At 52.0% G+C, this 18,110-nt stretch overlaps 1 protein-coding gene and 1 long non-coding RNA gene across 22 annotated transcripts in view; one reads left to right on the forward strand and one right to left on the reverse strand.

Annotated features, from left to right (window-relative positions):
* The first annotated feature begins 5,108 nt into the window (after positions 1-5,108).
* MEIS2 (Meis homeobox 2) overlaps positions 5,109-18,110 on the forward strand; it is a 170,930-nt gene continuing 157,928 nt past the window's right edge. For 6 of the 21 annotated variants that reach the window (NM_001397976.1, NM_001397978.1, XM_046941379.1 and 3 more), the window contains exons 1-6: positions 5,780-5,892; positions 8,199-8,431; positions 9,731-9,872; positions 10,095-10,145; positions 10,788-10,838; positions 11,630-11,779. In NM_001397976.1, coding sequence (NP_001384905.1) covers positions 5,848-5,892; positions 8,199-8,431; positions 9,731-9,872; positions 10,095-10,145; positions 10,788-10,838; positions 11,630-11,779 — 672 coding nt within the window. In that variant the 5' untranslated portion in view covers positions 5,780-5,847. Of the gene's footprint in view, positions 5,208-5,340; positions 5,432-5,779; positions 5,893-6,931; positions 7,284-7,647; positions 7,686-8,198; positions 8,432-9,730; positions 9,873-10,094; positions 10,146-10,787; positions 10,839-11,629; positions 11,780-18,110 lie in introns of those variants that run through there. The other 15 variants (NM_001397972.1, NM_204803.2, NM_001397970.1 and 12 more) reach the window with 7 other exon arrangements.
* LOC112532577 lies at positions 6,986-8,095 on the reverse strand. The gene is made up of 3 exons (XR_003075508.3): positions 7,741-8,095; positions 7,309-7,543; positions 6,986-7,121 (listed from the first exon to the last, which is right to left on the reverse strand). It is a non-coding gene; the product is annotated as an uncharacterized LOC112532577 (long non-coding RNA).

Raw genomic sequence — 18,110 nt, forward strand, 5'->3', positions numbered from 1 at the left:
AAAGAAAGAAAGAAAGAAAGAGAAAGAAAGAAAGAAGAAGAAGAAGAAAGAAAGAAGGAAAGAAGGAAAAAGAACACCACCACCTCTCTCTCAGGAGCACACCACAGTTCTCTCCTCTCAGCACGCATTTCGAGGAAACATACTATAATATTTTGTCAGCTCATTCCCCGTGCAACACCAAGCCGGGCTGCTGAGATTTTTTCCCCCTTTTCTCCATGGGCTGAAACCCACTTCAGACAATGGCCCGAGCGGCTCCTTCCGAGCGGGGCGCTCCGCGCCGGAGCCACCGCGTGTGCGGGGGCAGCCGCAGAGCTCCAGAGGCGGTGGGAGCACATTGTTCTCTCCCGGACGGAGAGCTCCGGCGTCAAACGCGAGCGGTCCTCTTCTGAAGTGCCAAGGGCAACTGGGGAACAGCAGCGAGTGTTCTGAGTGAGCGAGAGCAGAGCCTAGCGGAGTTGGGAGCTCCTCAGCTGCTCTGATGTTGCGCTACACTGACAAGCTTGCCCTCGCTGTCCTTTCCGTTACGGTATCACAGTGCAAAGAGGGATTATATTTATTTATTTATTTGTGTTCTGGGCTCCTTCGAAGAAATGCAAACTAGATTTTGAACTACCCTGGCAGAAGCGGCCTCACTGGGCAGCCCAGACAGGTATTTTAGTCCCTCTGGTTTACGTTGGAAATACGCACAGAGCTGCACACAGACTTCCCTGCACACCCCAGCCAGCCCACGGCGTACACATCACGCCACTCACTTCACGCTGGTGCTTCCCACGCACCCACGCGTGGGTTCAGTCCCTCGGACACGGAGCGGGGGGAGGCCTAAGGGCTCCCCTTCTCGCCGCGGCCGCCGTGCGGAGCTGCGGGCAGGGGCGCGTCGGGCGAGCGCCCACGGCCACGCGAGAGAGTTCTGCGCCTCGGCCCCGCTGCGGGCTCCGCGCCGCAGGCGCCGGGCTGCGGGCCCTGCGAGGGCTGCGCGGCGCGGCGGGAGCGCGCTGGAGCCCCGCCAGATAGCGCTAGAGGGCCGCCGATGGCACCGCCGCGCCGCGGCCGCGGGGACACGGCCTGGGGGGGCGGCCCACGGGGCCCGGGCAGGTCTCGGCCTCCCGGGGGGACCGTGAGGGCTCGGGAGAGGGTGAGGAGCCGCTTCGCTCCCGGAGAGAGGAGGTTGCGTCGGGGTTTTGTAAAAAGAGGGGGAGGGGTGGAAGCAAGAGTTGAAAGGGAAGTTAACAGGTAAGCAATGAACCTCCTCCTAATCCAGCTCCCAAAGACCGCAGCCATACCGCAGCCGAGGTCAGGAAAAGTTCACCGCGATGGGCTACCATTGACTTTCTGGGCTGCAAAGGTTTTCTCAAAAGAATAGGTCGCTGCAAAGAGGAGAGCGCGGCGGGCAGGCGGGGGGTCGGGGTGAGGAGCTCCGTGAATCCGACGATCCGCGGAGCTCAGACGTGCGGCGTTCCGCCGGGGCGGTCGGGACGGAACCTGGGAGCCGGGCGGCCGCCGGAGCCCGGGAAGGGGGGTCGGGGGGCCGAGGTGGGCTGAGAGAGACAGGAGTGGCCCTAAGAGTCGAGCCCACGGGGGGGGGGGGAGAGGGTGCAAAGGGCGATTTCGGAGGTGGGAGTCTGAGCTGGGGAATAATCCTGACTCCAAAACCGCAGAGGTACTATCTGCACCCCACGCGTTGTCTTGGGAGAGAATCAGAAAGAACAAATCCCGTGGATTTTGCACAGGATCCCGGTTACGCTGTAAGCCCGGAGACGCATTAACACGTGGATTGCTTTCTTCATTAACTCTGACACGTCTCCTAGAACGGTGGTTCGGGATAAAATGCCACTTCCAATATTCGGAATTACTCATTCCGCTCTGCTCTGCCCTCAGCCCATCCATTCCGGCTCTGGCTGTACGGTATATTCCCGAATACAATGGCATCGCCCCCAAATACTCGAACTCCGCGCACAAACAAACAAACACTGAATAAAGTTACAAACGAGATTATGGCCGGAGTTATTTGTCCCTGCAGCAAGGCGTCAATTGTTCTAACAGATGTAGGGGCGCTAAGAGGATTTAAACCACGCGAATTTAATAAACCAGATTAGCAATAGGTGCTTCCCACAGATGCTGGGAACCGCACAGCACATCCACTCCACGTTATCTATCGGAGCACAGCGCTGCTTGAGAGGGCTGCGGGACATTTGCGAAGGATGCGAGCGGGTTTCATACAAGCACGGTCTGTCCCCTCGAAAACAAACTTTCTATTCGCATGGAAGCTCCCGCTGCACGCCCACGGGCACACGCACAGCAGTGGCTCAGACACACCGGGGGACGCATTCCGGGATGTTACCTGTTGTGGTGCCATCGCTCCGCAGCGCTGCGCCGAAGGGGAGAGGGGAGCGGGCGAGGGCGGCGCGGGGCCCGGCGCACCTCGGGGCGGTGATTGGAAGCAGACCCGGCCGGGCTGCAGCGGATTTTCCCTCCCTCCGAGGGCTAAGAAGCCGATTTGGGAGTTTGAAGGGAATAGGTTTCAGCGTCCATATTTGTTCTGGTGCACTTGTAAAATGCGATTTGAAGAGGATCTTTAGCTCTCTGATTGTCTTTGTATTGTTTTTCTTGAAACGGATCTTTTGCCCTTAATGAATCCCCACACAGCTGGACAGCTCCTTCTCGGACACTGAGAGCGCTAACCCCAAACTGACCCCAATTTGACACCACAAGATGAAATTTTACCGCCTGTTAAAACCATTTCCAGCCCCGGCCAAAGGAGCTGGCTGTTGACTGAGATGCACTTCCACACCGGACACCTCATTTCTCTTTGGGCTTTGGGGCCGATCTAAAAAGAAAAACAAAAAACAGAAAACCCAAAAAACGATAATAAAAAAAAAAGCCCAGCACGCACCGCACCTCCTCACCACTCACACTTGTCCTGGGATCAGCCTCTGCCCTGAAAGTGATGCACGAGAAATGGAAATTGGCCAATTGAATTTTCCCGAATGGCCGTGTTTTACAAGAAATACGGCGCAACGCTGAAAATAAAAATAATAACAATAATAATTAAAAAGTAAATTAAAAATGACCTAAGGACGTAGAAGCCCCCCAGCCCCGGGTGCACGGATCCCATTTCCCTCCGAGCTCCCAAAAGCATCTTTGTTAGAGCTGCGTACTTTCACTGAAGGGCGCTGCACTGACATTCTCTTTTAATGGTCAAACTGTAGCGCTTTATAACCGCGTTCTCTGCGTGCCTTAATCCACTGGGATAGTGAGGAGGAAAAAGGCTTCGACTCTTTTCAAGGAGAAAAAAAAAAGACACAAGAGGAACGTGAAAGCCCCCCCCCCCCCCCCCCCTCGTTTGCCAGATGAAATTTCACTTTCTCTCAAGTTAAAAATCATTTTTAAAAGTTGGTCCCTGTCCCACCCGCACAGCGGGGCGAGGCAGCGCGGGGGGGGTCGTTGGTTTGGGGAATTAAAAATAAAAGCCAAACTGAGCAAATGAAAGGAGCAGCACAGAACGCTGCTAAAAAAAAAATTCTTTGGCTGCTTTTTTTCTTTCTTTCTTTCTTTCCTTTCTTTCTTTCTTTTTTTTTTTTTTTTTTTTCTTCCCAGCTTGGATTATAGATTGCTGGCTAACAATTCTCTGCTCTGAAGATTCGGACTTAAAGGAGCTCCTGTGAAAAACAGAATTATTAAAAAATAAAAAAATGAAAAATAAAAGCGAGTCTAAAATGATATCCTAAACAATGACGTGCCTTCTGCTATGGGAGCAAAGTCGTGTAAAAAAACTTCTCTTTGAGAAGAAGAGTGGTGAAGTTCTCTCCCAGTCTGAGCTCTGAGCAAACACACGGAGCCCTCAGCGGGACCGGATTACCGTTGCACGGCCGCGGCACAGAGACAGAGCCCCTCTCGGTGCCACTGACCCTCTCGGAGCGAGGCGCGCTCGGGCACAGCAGGGGGCACGGCTGCAAAATCCGTTTGGGAGCTGCAAATATTTACAACGCGTCCCTGAGGTTCCCGCATGGGCTGCGTCGCCATGAAGGGACGCCTCGGGAGTTTGGAACTCGGGCATCCTTGTGGCGGGGTAGGGGGGTTGGGGGGTGGGGGGAAGAGAGAAGAAAAAAATAATCGCAAGAAAACAAATAGCATTCACCGCTGAGCAGATCTCTCAAAAATCTGTTCGAAACGTACAGCTGTAAAAGTAGGAAAAGATTTGCATAACCTCCTGCTCTGTAGGTCTCCGCGCACCCAAAGGATTAGCCGAGCATTCATTACCATGAATATCCTGAATTACGTTCCCGATTTATACGACGGAGTATAAAATACTGCACGAGCGTCCCCTCTTTTCCCTGCGAAACGCATCGACTTCACCACTGCTCGAAAGAGATCTGCACACTGAGGGCTTTCTACTCACCTCTCCTCCCAGTCCCGGGAAAGCCAGGCGCAGCCATTCGGTTGCTCTTAGGATTTAGCTCTAATCTCGGAGGAGATCCTCTCAGAAAAGCACCGCGGGGTCGTGCCCGGCTCCGGGCCGCGAACGAGGGCAGCTCCGGCCGACACCGGGGCCGACACCGGGGCCGCTTCTCCCCTTCTCCAGCCCGCAGCCGCCGGGCCGGGTGCTGCCGGAGCTCGGGGGATGCCCACTGGCGTCCGTCAGCCCCACGCTATCTTTCTTTATATGTGAGGGCTGATTTCCCGCAGACATCATTGTTATGATGGCTCATTTAATCAAACTGTTTAATTGCTCCGGTAATCACTATCATCATCACAGGTACTCAATCATTCATCATTTTGGAGGGCTTTATTGACCTCTGGAGCTCATTCCCCGCTCCTATTAAAATCAGGCCAAATATCTGCAACTGCCCCTGAGTCATTTTCTTAAAGTTAAAAAAAAAAACAAAAAAAGTTAAAATCATCACTCTCATCCTGAAAAGCAACGCAAAACACGCCAACCCCTACCCGAACAAATCACATCATTCTTATTTTTTTTTTTTCCTGCCGTGTATTTCTAAAAGCCACCTATGTACGAGGCCACATTCACCACCGGGTACACAATCATTGATAAATCCCGCTATTAACGGGATAGTCTGGTTTAGATTTTATGTGCAGGGGACCGTGAACGAGGCTGGGGGCTGGGGAGGACAAAACTGCAGCGATCGATAGTCGGAGGCTCGCTCCTCCCCTCACTGGAGGCGCCCCGTGATTGATGAGCCCGGGGAGCGCCGGTAATTGACTGCGCTAGGGTAAGGCATGCTCGGGCTGAGCGCGGCGATTGGCCGAGGGAGCATACCAAAATTACCGCGTGTGTGCGCGTGTGTTTGGAAAAGTTCATCTGGTGCTCGGGGCTGGGGGTGCATCCTCTCACTTCATTTGCCAAACCGTCCTCCTGTAATTAGCGCTCCCGTTAGAGGCATTACCGGGCTCACACCCCGGCGCGCATCCCGTCGAGGTACGGCAAAGTCCACGGACGCGCCCACGCGAGTCCGCCGCTGCCCGCCGGCTCCGCTCGGAGGGAACGCGTACAGCGGCCGCGGCACATCTGGGTCTCTCCCGGCAGAGCCGGGCCGACCTCCGTTCCGAGCCCCTCTCCCACGCTCCGTTGGCAGCCCAGAAAGGGATTCCCCTTCCCCCCGCTCCCTCCCCCTCCCGATCCATCCTCAGCTCTCGAGAGTTGCGATCACCCCACGCGGAGCGGTGCCCAACGCGCTCTCCCCGTGCCCGGACCGTTCGTTCGTAGCCGCGCTCAGCGCCCGCGCGGGACGCCCTCCCCCCCGCCCCTCCACGCCCGCCGCCTCCCGCAGCGCAGCCCCGCGCCCCCTGCGCACCCCTCGCGGCGGCGGCGGGAGCCGGAGAGCCCCATAAATAATGCAGCGCGTAAATCAGAGCCTGAGCATCGCGGTTCATCGGAAGGTATTTCGGTGCTAAAAGAATCTAGCGCAAACCAACCCGGGGCCGGGCTCCTATCGCACTTTTCTTCTCGCTCTCCGCAGTTTTCCCCTGCCTCTCCCCCCTCTCGCACACACGCGCTCTCCCCGTCCTTCCTCCCCTGCCTCCCTCCCTCCCTCCCTCCCTCGCTCCCTCCCTCCCCGCTCCCTCCCTCCCTCTCGCACGCTCTCTCCTTCCTACACGCGCTGCCTCGCTCGGGGCAGGGGCTGTGCGCGGCTCCCCCCGCGCGGCGCTGCAGCCGCCCCGCCGGGCGCTGCCATCCGCGGCGCTCCGCCGGCCGGGGCCACCCCGCGCCCGCCGCTCCCCGCAGCCGCTCCCCGTCGTCGTCGTCGCCGTCGCCGCCGCCGCCGCCGCCGCCGCGCCCCGCGCCCGCCGCCGCCGCTCCCCGCCGCCGCCGCCGCCGCCGCCGCCGCCGCCGCGCTGCAGGACTGGCTATGGCCACCGCCACTTCCGGGTTCCGTCACTTCATTCTCCCGCCGATCAGCGCTGCAAAACTGAGCCTCTTCTATAAGGCAGCCGGCAGCCAACCTGCCAGCACTCACTGACACTCGCTCATCTCCGAGCGCGGGGAGAGAGGGAGACAAAATACCTACCGGGAAAAACGGAGAGAGGGGGCAGTCCGCGCTTTGCAAACTATTCCATTTTTCTTCGCATCTTTCCCCACCCCCCTTCACAGTACTTAAAAAAAAAAAAAAAAAAAAAAAAAAAAACCGACCCTGTAGCGATCCTAAAAGGCAAAAACCCGAGCGCGGAGTTACTGGAAGAAGGAACCGGGGTTAAAAAGATTCCTCCTCTCTTCTTCATCATCATCAGCCATCACTCATTCACTACCTTGACATTCCCTGGCTTTGATTGACAGCTGGAGTGGCAAAAAGCCATGAGACACGACAGTTCGGTTCCATGTGGGCTGCTGACGGGCCGATCGTAACCCGCACGGTGGGGGCTTGACCGTGTGTGTGTGCTTCTTTTTTTTTTTTTTTTTTTTTTTTTTTTTTTTTTTTTTGTGGTGGTGGTGGTGGTGGTGGTCCGTAGAGAAAGAAAAAAGGAAAAAGAGAGAGAGAAAGAAAAAGGAAAGAGAGAGAAAAAAGAAGAAACACACAGAAACTCATCGTGCTCGCTGGCTGTTTTTTGTGCGTTCTCGTTGCCGGTGGTGGTGGTGGTGGTGTTTCCCCGTACCGGAGGATAGGAGAAGTCTGTAAGTGGGTGGCAAAAAAAAAAAAAAAAAAAAAAAAAAAAAAAAAAAAAAAAGACTCTTCTTCACTCTAAATCACTTTCTTTGCTGGACTGGGACACTGGGATATTAAATATACGGCACATCCAGGAGTTTATTGGAGCGCAGACTGATGGCGCAAAGGGTAGGTTTAAATCTCCAACCCTTACCTATAGATAAATCCTCCCTAAGAGGGGCCTGTCCGATTTGCTCTCCGCCGGTGCTGCTGCTGATGGCGGCCCCTGTTAGCCAGCAGAGCCCGGGTGATCCCCGCGCTTGCCGTGCGTGTGCGTGAGTGCTGTGAGTGTGCCTCTCCTCGCGGTTGTTCCACGCTCGCTCGTCGCAGCCGTTCCCCGCAGCGCCGCTCCGCTCCCGGCTCGCAGGGAGCCGCCTCGGGAAGCGCTGCTGCCGGGTGTGCACATATACGGGCGTGGATATATGTGTGCATATAGAGCCGCTGCTGCCTTTTTTTTTTTTTTTTTTTTTTTTTTTTTTTGGTCTCTGGCTTTGACAAGACGAGGGGAATTGCTGCTAAATAATGTTTCTGGTAACTTTCCGATTATTTCCCCCTTTACCTCCCGCCCCCCTCCGATGCACCCTACCTCTGCTCTCTCCCCCTTCCCGGCGCTGATTTATTTCTCGAGCCGCTTCGGATTCTGCTCCTTTATTCCTTCAGATCGGGTTTTTTTCTCCTTCCTTCCTAACGCGGAGCGGCTCCGGCTTCTCCCCTCGCTTCCTTCCTTCCCCGCGACCCGGCTGGGCTGCCCCCGCCGCGGGCGGCCCCGCACCCCGCGCCCCAGCGCTCTCCCCTCTCTCTCCTTCTCTCACTCCGCGCTCCGCTCAGCCCCCCCGGCTCCGCTCCGGGCCGATCCCTCCGCACGTTCCCTTCTCTCCGTTGCGGCTGTTCCTGGGTTGTTGTGCTCTGCTGGCGCCTGGCCGGGCGCTCCACTCTCTTCTGACTTTTGTTGTTGTTGTTTGTTTGTTTTTTTATTCTCCCCCCCCGCCCCCCCCCCCCTTCCCCTCTTTCTCCCTCTCTCTTTCTTCCGGCCCGCGCTGACAGTACGATGAGCTGCCCCACTACGGCGGGATGGACGGCGTAGGGGTGCCGGCGTCCATGTACGGGGACCCGCACGCCCCCCGGCCGATCCCCCCGGTGCACCACCTCAACCATGGGCCGCCGCTACACGCCGGACAGCACTACGGCGCCCACGCCCCGCACCCCAACGTCATGCCGGCCAGCATGGGCTCCGCTGTCAACGACGCTCTGAAGCGGGACAAGGATGCGATCTACGGGTAGGCACAGCCGGGCCCGGGCCGGCAGCGGGAGGGCAGCGCGGGGCGGCGCCGAGGGAGCGCCCGGGGGCCGGAGGGGCGCGGAGGGGGGCGCGGGGCCGGGGCCCGGCTGCGGTGGCAGCGCCCCGGGAGGCGGCTGCGGGGCACCGCGCAGGGAAGGCCCCGGGGGTGCTGCCCTGGTTGTTTTTTTTTTTTTTTTTTTTTTTTTTGCCCCCTCCTTTGCTTTTTCTTTCTCCTTTTCTTTTCTTTCTTTCTTTCTCTTTCTCTCTTTTTTTTTTTTTTTTGTGAGTTTTTTTTTGTCTCGCTCCGAAGGCCCGGGCAGCACTTCAGGCTCGCGGTGTGCTGAGTTTGGGTGGAAGAAGCGTAGTGTTGGTGCTTTGCTCAGTGCCACAATACCGTGCTGTAAATAAAGGGCTGCTCCGAGCACGGGCAAAACGAGAGGGATTCGCTGCCCACGAGCTGTTCTTCCCCGAGAAGGGAGCAGTGAGCATTGGAGGCAGCGTGGAGCTCTGTGTGGAGCAGAGAAAGGGTGCGGGGAGGAAGAGCAGTGCGGCCTCGTGCGCTGCCGGGGGGCACCGAGTGCTCCCTTTTTGAGAGAAACCCCCCACTTATCCCGCAGGAGAGAGTGGGGTGTGCGGTGGAGTGTGGGCCTTGCTCGCACCCAAAGAGGAGAGCACACCAGCCGCCTCCTCATGCTCAGCACGCAGATCAGATATTTTTTCCTGACTGCACCAACTATGGGAAAATATTTGGCTAAGCGCTGCCGCCCCCCGCCCCCTCCCCGCGCCCTGCTCGGACACCGCTGTTTGGCCCCGGGTGCTGCGAGGCCAGGGAACTTCAGTGCAGTGCTTCTAGCAGGCCCCTTGCGAAAATAAAATCCCGTTCCGAGTGGTTCGCAGTTTGCCTGCCCGCGGTGCGCCCTGTGGGTCATAGCTGGAGGGAAGGGCTGGGAGCTCCGTGTTTCGCGTTATTTTAAACCGCGGTGCAGAGAGCGAGGTTCCCGGGAGAGGAGCGAGGCGCTGGGCCGGGCACTCTGTCCGCGGCTGCGGAGGCTGCACGGGGGATGCGTTGGGGCGTTCGCGGTTGCCGACAGAAACAAAACCCCAAACCCGCAAAAACCGCGTTTTTACTTCAAAATGCGCTTCTGCCCCTCGCTGCCCGAAGCGTTATTGGGAGTCTGCAGAGCGTGGCCGCGTGTCCGTGCGTGTCCGTGCGTTACCAAAATACTTGTTGATCGGAGCTCTTCTTCCCCCCTCTCCCCCACCCCCCTCCCGCCCTTTGTGTGCCACTGCCCGGTAGGCACCCGCTGTTTCCCCTCCTCGCCCTGGTCTTTGAGAAGTGCGAGCTGGCGACCTGCACGCCCCGGGAGCCCGGTGTGGCCGGCGGGGACGTCTGCTCCTCCGACTCCTTCAACGAGGACATCGCCGTCTTCGCCAAGCAGGTCCGGCACCGCTCCCCCCGGGGCCCCCCGAGCCGCGAGGGGTTGGCCCCCGGCCCCCTCGGTGGGGGCGGGATGGGGCGGCGGGTGCCCTCCGGGCCGGGTCCTCACCCCGTGCCCGGTGGAAGGGGCCGTGGATGAGGATCGGGGGGAGGTTGCAAAGGGGGGATCCCCAGGGCTGGAGGAAGGAGCCGCAACCCACGCCGCTTTTCCTTCTTCTCGTAGGTCCGCGCTGAAAAACCACTTTTTTCTTCAAACCCAGAGTTGGACAATTTGGTAAGGCCTCACCCCTGCGCCCGCCGCCCTCCGCCCGCCCCTAATCCCGGACAGAGCCCACCGAGCGGGACAGGAGGCGGCCGGGCCGGGAGGGCTCCCCGCCTCCCCGAGGGGTTCCGAGGGCCGCGCTCGGGGCGAGCCGGGGCGAACGCTCCGGCCCTGACGCGCAGCGAAGCCGGGCTTAGAAGCCACGGGAAGCCAAAGCGAAGGAAATAACTGCTTAAGAAGAGGGAGCTGGAGATTTCTAGCCTAATTCTTTTGCTAATGTGAACGATTTCAATATTCAAAGTGCCTAAATCCTCTTGTAAAGAAGATGCCAAACTATTCATCTCCCCCCTCCCCTTTCTTCCCCGGGCGGTGGGGGGGTGCGAGCGTGTGTTCGGCCCTCCGCGGCCCCTCCGAGAGCGGAGGAAGAGGCTTTGCTTCTCCGGGACCTCGGGAACAAACGCCCAGCCCCGCACCCCGAATCAATCTGATAGAAACCGAGTGCTCGGGGTAAAGCTGATCCGTATTGCTCAGGCGTGACGGAGGGGTCGAGATCCAGGGGAATGACCGCTGCCCTGACAACTCCCCCAGCTCCTTTGGGGTCGCATCCCCGAGCTCCTCTCTCCCACCTAACCCCTGCTCCCAACTCTCTTGCAGATGATCCAAGCAATACAAGTACTAAGGTTCCACCTCCTGGAGTTAGAGAAGGTAAGAGGCGCCGGGGTTGGTGCAGGCCGTCCGCCGTCCCTGCCCGGGACGGAGCGGACACACTGCCGGGAGTGGGGGAGCGCCGGGTGACACCATAACCTGTGCCACCGGAGCATGTGACACCGGCAGCCATGCCCAGCCCGCCCAGGCATTTTTTTTGTTCTGTGTAATTTCAACCGAGTCATTAAATCTATACATTATTAAACCCCTGACATTCTCCTTACCCCTTCTCTCGGCAGAAGCTCTTTTCCTGACTCGGAAACGCTATGTTTAACCAAAAGAGAAACGCAAGCCCTCCCGCTTCCCTCCCGCTCCGCCAGGCGCATTAACCCCAAACGAGCAGTAAATGTTTGGAGGAGGCAGGGGGCCCTGCACGGCGCGGGAGGGGCTGTTGCCCGCGCCGGGAGCGCCTTTCCCATAGCCCCACCAGCTTTCCCCGGCCCGGCCGGGGCCATACCCGAGCCCCACGGTGCTGAGCTCGTCGCCCGGCTCGGCCCGGAGGTACCGCCGGGCTGCGGCTCCCCCCGCTACGGGAGCGGCACATCGGGTTTGCCCCGCACACCGGGCTGAGCACACTGTCTCTCTCTCTGTGTAACTTGTTGCTGCGGCAAGTCTCAGGAGAATAATATGCGCTGCAACAATTTCTCTATTGTTTCCTTGCCTTCAACTATTGTGCCCCTTAATTAGAGTTACTCGTGGAGGAGCTCCGGAGTGTTGTTCTTGCTCCCAAAAAGAGTTGCAATCCGATAGCTTGCCCTTACTGATGCTATCACTCCTGTTGCTGCTTTCAGGTTCACGAATTGTGCGATAACTTCTGCCATCGGTACATTAGTTGTTTGAAAGGAAAAATGCCAATAGACCTCGTTATCGATGAAAGGGATGGCAGCTCCAAGTCAGACCACGAGGAACTCTCAGGATCTTCCACAAATTTAGCCGACCATGTAAGTCCTTCTGATTTCTTCGTGGCACTTTCTGAGACTTTTAACTTGCTCAGAGGACCGGTCCCCGGTTTCGGTGTTTGTGGTTGTTGCCTGTTGGTACTGTTTCCACCTTTAGTGAGCTCGGATCCCACCTTCAGGCTTTCCCTCTCGGTCTGTAAAGTTGTAAGAACGCGAAACTTTCCTTCTGTTCCCAACCGCGAGTTTGCAGTGGTTGGTAAAGTTTGCTGGTCCGGGCGACCCGGGGAGGCAGCGAAGTGCTCGGTGTGGTGCTCGGTGCTTTTTGTCCCTCTTTGCCAACTCTGCAGTCGATGCAGCAACACAGGAAAACAGAAGAAAGTTAGGGAGAAAGTTTGCTGCTCTCCTCCCCCCTCCCCTCTGGCGGGGATGACAAGTGATGAGAATTATTGGCAATACTACATCGCATTAAAGAAGGGGGTTAGCATATGAGAGTTTCCAATGCTTGTGCTTTAGAGCAGCTTATTGTCAGAATATGGACTTATTGCCAAACGCCTGAAGCATCTTCATAATAAAAGACAGTAACCTTGATGAAGCAATTATTAACAATGTATTACAGAAAGCTGGAGAGAACGATGATGGAGTAACCGTAGGTTAGCGGTTGATTTTAACACTTGCGAGGTTGGTGGATTCGTGCTACGTGTGTAGGACTGAAGTTGGTGTGCGTGGTGAGCAGAGAGCCTTTGTTTTTCCGGGTTTGGGAGCAGCTCCGGTGACACTCGGAAACATGGAGAGGCAGAGAGACCTCGGGATGTGCAGGGAAAGATTGCAGCTGGTGCCACAGAGAGGGAGTGGAGAGCTCTGGTTAAAAAGAGTGGGTGTGAACTCTGGTTTATTTATAGGAACGCATCCCTAGGGGGGAAAGGGGTTTACGCAGTTTTAGATTCAATTGAACTCATAATCTAAATGATACAGTCTAATATTTTAGCGGTTGAAATATTAATTTAACACCCGGTGTGAAGTTAACCATGCTCTGCACAGGCGCCCGCCCTCATTTCCCTGCGCGTTAAGCGGGGCAGCTCTCAGCCCGGGGAGAAGCAGCTTTCCAGGAGCTTTTGTTTCCTTTGAAAACACGTTGTTTGTGTGTGCGTTTGGTAATTGCATTAGACCTGGACCGAAGCTGGATCGAGAGATAAAATAATCATAAATTCTCTTAAATGCCCCTCTCCTGGTATTGCTTAGTTCCAGAGCCCTGGAAATATTTTTGGAAAGCCTTAGCTTTCATTTTCTCATTTGCGTGAGGTAAACATTGCAGAACAAGATTCCTGTGATGCTGTGCATTTGAAATCTATTATTTGGAGGGGAAAAATATACACACAGCGGTCCCTGAAAGTTTCTCCGCTTGTCAGTTATCTCGCATGTAGATAATAAAGTCTATGAGGCATGACACCGTTTCAAAAATATTTGTTTTATGGCATTTTACAACCCTAAATGCGCGTGCATAAGTATTACGGGGGAGTAGGAGAAAAGAAATTAGAGTGAGTGGCACCCTGAAAGCTATAGGGTCATTGTGTATAATTCAGAGCAATAGAAGAAGAAGAAGAAGAAGAAAAAAAAAAAAGTCCATGTTTTTCCAGTACGGTTTCTTTACAAGAGTGTGTTTCAAGTGGAAGTGTAGAAATGGAGCATGCTTATGTTTATATTGAGGAGATTAGATAAACTAGCCTGTTTAGGGTTCTGGCAGATGGCGAATGCTCAAGCCAATTTGCAGTGCTCCATTATAATATTTAAATTCGCACACAATGATAGGACAGGGGTGGAGGGGGTTAGCATTTTGATAATTTGATAACCATTATCTTCCCTAAGAAGAATCTCCTCTTATTTTTTGTGGACCAAAAGAAAACTCAAATAAATATGACAACCCATTTATCTTACACCCGTTAGGGTTTACCACTTCATTGGGTATTATAATTTAAAGCCTTTTATTTCCTGGAGATTTGAGCTACAACATTTTTACTTTAGCCCCCTGCTATTTGTTTTGAAAGGAAGCAATAATTTGTGCAACCAGAACACCAACTGGGAAATGAAGAGTTGTATCACATAGTTACATTTTATTCATGCGTTTTGGGAAATGTGTCTCCTTATTGGATTTTTTTTTTTTTTTAAATATATGAGCTTGTTTTCCCAACAAAACTTTAACACTCTTTTACAGCCTGGTCAAACTACTGTTTGTTTACACTTTGGTGTTTACATTCTTCAAGGCTGCAGCAGGAAGAAATCTTTTATTCGTAAAGTAGGAAAAGCTTTTCAAATTGCTAATATAAACATGCAGGACTATCAAAAAGCACGCTATCATTTGCGAGCATCTACCTGAAAATGTAATAGTTCAAGCATGCAAATTTGTCCAATTTGACTCTCCAGGTTTATTTTTTCATTTGCTTTGATATGCATATTTAATATATAGCTCCGGGCTAGATCTCATTTGGTGAAAGTTGGTGCAGGGGTGATGATGAGCCACTTCAGAGGGACAGAGACAGCATGTTGTTTCCTCTGTTTTATGTATTGGCCCACTATTCTGATCCAGGGGTCTTCCCCTCATGGTTTTATTTGCACATGAAATACCAGGAGCAGCTCCGCTGATTGGCTATGAATAATGATAGCCAAAAAGCAGTGTAGTTGCATTTGTTGTGTGCCAACGTCTCTCCTGTGGAGGTGACAGTTTGTGACAGCTGTTTGACACCCCCAAAATCCATACACCTCTGTTCTTATTAAGCGGTATAAAGCTACATCCTGCGTGTGTGTTTTCTGTGCGTGCAAGGGCTGGCAACAGTGACAGTGGCAGAGAGGAACCGGCACCTAACGCAGCTCTCATTTTTGTCCCTTGGCTAGACCTGAAAATGTGCCATAAGTAACAAAAAGAATGGTGGGATTAGCCGATATTTACCATAGCACTTCAACTGGGATGCTGAGATACAGCGCTTCCCCTTTCAAAATCTGCTGCTGTATTATTTATATAACTTAGCTGGAAACCAAAAGCAAAATCAACAAAGCAATGAACTCTTCAGAGGTTTACCTGTGCTGGAAAGAGGAGACATCTGTACGCGGTTGTGCTGTATGTGTTTGGCAATAAATGTGTACATCGAATTTTGTTTTAGTGCGCTATTAACTGTTATGTAATACAGTAAGTGTAAGGGGTCCGGGGACTTGGTAGATCAAATGGTGCAGCTCTGGCCACAAGAAGCTGAAACTTTTGTTATTACTCTGCTGTGTTTAGTAAATATAACAGCCCATAATTAGTGTTTGAATTTTTAACACCCTCATATTTTTTTTATTGCTCTGAGGTATTAGCTGTAGATGGGAAGAAGGTAATTACAGCTATGCCCTGGCTGAACCAGATCAGTAAGGAAAGAAAAAAAGGAAAGAAACCTTTCCAGCTGCAGTTTGAGTCAAGTCTCCCAGCACAGACAATTTATTATTGTTCAATATAAACATGCTGGGCCCTATCCTGCATTCTGCGTTCAGCCTAAAATATCTGTTGAGATTGCCAACAAACCTCATTTTTCTTTTCTTTCCAGCTATTCAAATCTGGAAAAAAGTGAAGCCTGTAAAATTTGGGGATTTAAAAAACTTTTTTTTCCCAGCATAAATTATAGTCTGTACTTTGGTTACGTTTCTTTTGTACCTGGTCTCACCTGATGCCATACAATTCTTCCTTTAGTGCAGTCTACTTTGAAGCCCAGAAATTTTCCTGTAGAAATTTATGGCTCTCCTTCCCCTGGCTTTCATGGGAGCAAGATCCGGGCCTCAGTCTTCTTGATATTTGTTTATAAGTTATAGTCAATTTGCAGCTGAGAGGTAATAATATACAGATCATCATTCATAAAATATAATTAAAAATGGATAGAAATATACATACGTCTCATTTTTTATAAAAGGACTGTTGACAGGTCAGAAATCTGATGCCTTAGCTGTAGAAGAGAAATATTAGTCTGAGTATTAAACCTTTCAGCTCTCACATGAGGAGATACGTATATTTTGTACTTTTGGACATACAGACATTTTGTGTTTCTTTCACATTTCTTATTGAAGAATGGCCTGCGCAAATTTCTGACGTCTGCTTGCAGACGAGAAAAAATAAAAATCAGTTCCAGCCATATAATTAAACCTTTTGGTAGGGTCTGACTGAGGAAATCACTGCTGGGCTGTTGCTGCGCTCCTCAGGCAGGCAGACCTGGTGGACCTGGGTGGGAATGCTGAGCAGACCCCAGAGGTGCGCTTCCTGTCTGTAGCGGGTCAGAAGGGAAACCAAGGAGCTCACAGCAAAAAAGAAAGAGGACAAACTCTTTTCTTCGTAGCCAAATTTCTCAGTGCGTGGTTTAGGACTTAGGATGTCACTGTAGGCCTCTTGATCCTGAAGGATCGAGGAGCATCAGGAAGTTTCCGAGACAGTAGAGAACATCGTGTATTTGCTCTTTTTGATGGGCAGTGCTGAGACAAGTTACCAGGCATCTCACAATCGAATATTTTAATTTTAATTTGGGTTCTCTCTATTTGAAATGACATTGTATTTCACCATCTATTTGATGCCGGTGTTCCCTCTTTGGTTTGAGTTGTCTATCATTCTAGATGAAGTGTAGCCACACAGAACGACGTAGAAGGACAATTAAAGAAACAACAAAAACCTGATTTTTCAAGTCTCACTTCTTTACTGACAGGTGGATTATATGTCTGATTTCAATCTGAACTGAAAAATACAAAGCATATAGTTTTAAGAGCGTTGCCACGTTCTAGGAGTGTCAAAAATTCCTCTAGACAACTTTACTCAAACGTGAAGCCAAGGGACAAGAATGTCAAAATTAAAAATTGTACACATGTAGACACGTACAGAAGTATCTGATGGAACACACTGCATTCTGTCTTGTTTCACTCGTGCAATTTACATACAATTTAGTTATTAAATCACAGTGAATACGCACCTGTAGGAAGACCTACCTTGGTAATATCAGGAGCAGCCTTTTAAGAAAAACATACGCAATCAGAGTTTTCCACGGCTCATTTACTTATTGAAAGTTCCTTTATGTAATGAGTTTATTCTTGCCTCGTTCCACAGCAGTCTTTAAGATATCATCCTGTACATCTGAAACACACACAGACGTGCACACACACAAACGCACATGCATGTATGCATAGGGGTTCTTACACCTGGTACAGCATGCCATCTTTTGATACACTGTGGTGCTCAGAGACAGATTTTTGTGGTATCGGTCACACCAGTAATTCCACTGTGTTTACAGGCATTGCTTGTAAGAACAAGGTGAGCAGGATTTGGCTTGTATCTAGCGAGGAGAATGCCACCCATGTCAGTAGTTCTGTTCAGGTTTGTGTTTGAAAAATTAATTTGCAAAAGCAACCTCCAGACCTTCGATTCCACCCTTGCTACCAGAGAGTCCTACAGCTATTGCAGTTTCTTTCAGGAAAGCAAGTCATGCTTTATTTGTTCACACGAGATAAATAGTTTTGTCCATTTCATCTGATAAAATTTAAGGCCCTGATCCCGTCATGGCTGTGTACTCCAAATGCTGGTTAACGTCTGTGAGCCAAATCCTGCTCAGCGTACTCACATGGATATCAGCTGGCCTGATTGATCTGGCTTCCCAGTTGCAAATAAGAAGCAAATTCCTTATGGTTAATTGAGTCTTTAATATCACCATAAAAAACACTGTGAGATCAGAATCAGCCCCAGAGGGACTACGTACACTCTCAAAAAATTTGACAGACTTTGCCCAGTGGTAATTCTGGGCATGCAAAGTAACAATTGCAATTTGGCTGAAGGTTGTCCTCTATCAAATCTCTCTGTTACAACACCTCTGTTCAAGAAATCCTGCAGCGATTAAAAAACTCTTACAGTTTCCATCAGATCTGCAGCATTGACTAAAGAGTAATGCATCAGATTTGCTCTGTATACCAAGAGACTCTTGTCCTTTCTGCTGTTCTTTTTTAGATTTAGCAAAATTCAACTATGGTGCTAGATCTTTTTTTTCTTTTTCTTTTTTTCTTTTTAACTTCCAAGGGAAAAAACACTGGCAAAATTGTGTTTTCTAGGGAAAGCTGTGTGTGTAAATGAGAAACAGTGGATAGCAGCAGAATGATCTCCTGTGGCCCTGCTAGTACAAGCTTTCCCCATATTGTCTCCTGCTTTTATATTAATTACAACTTGCATTATCAGCTGTGAGTCTGTAGCCCAGCAAATAGAAAATACTGCCCCTGGAGACCTAGCTTCTTGTATCTATTTTCCATCTCCTTCTATTGTGCTCTGCTCAGTATTCACTGCTTTTCTCCTGGTAACACTGCTCTTTAACACAATTAGGTAAGAGCA

This window comes from Gallus gallus, chromosome 5, assembly GCF_016699485.2.
Source record: "Gallus gallus isolate bGalGal1 chromosome 5, bGalGal1.mat.broiler.GRCg7b, whole genome shotgun sequence".
In the NCBI taxonomy this organism is placed as follows: domain Eukaryota; kingdom Metazoa; phylum Chordata; class Aves; order Galliformes; family Phasianidae; genus Gallus; species Gallus gallus.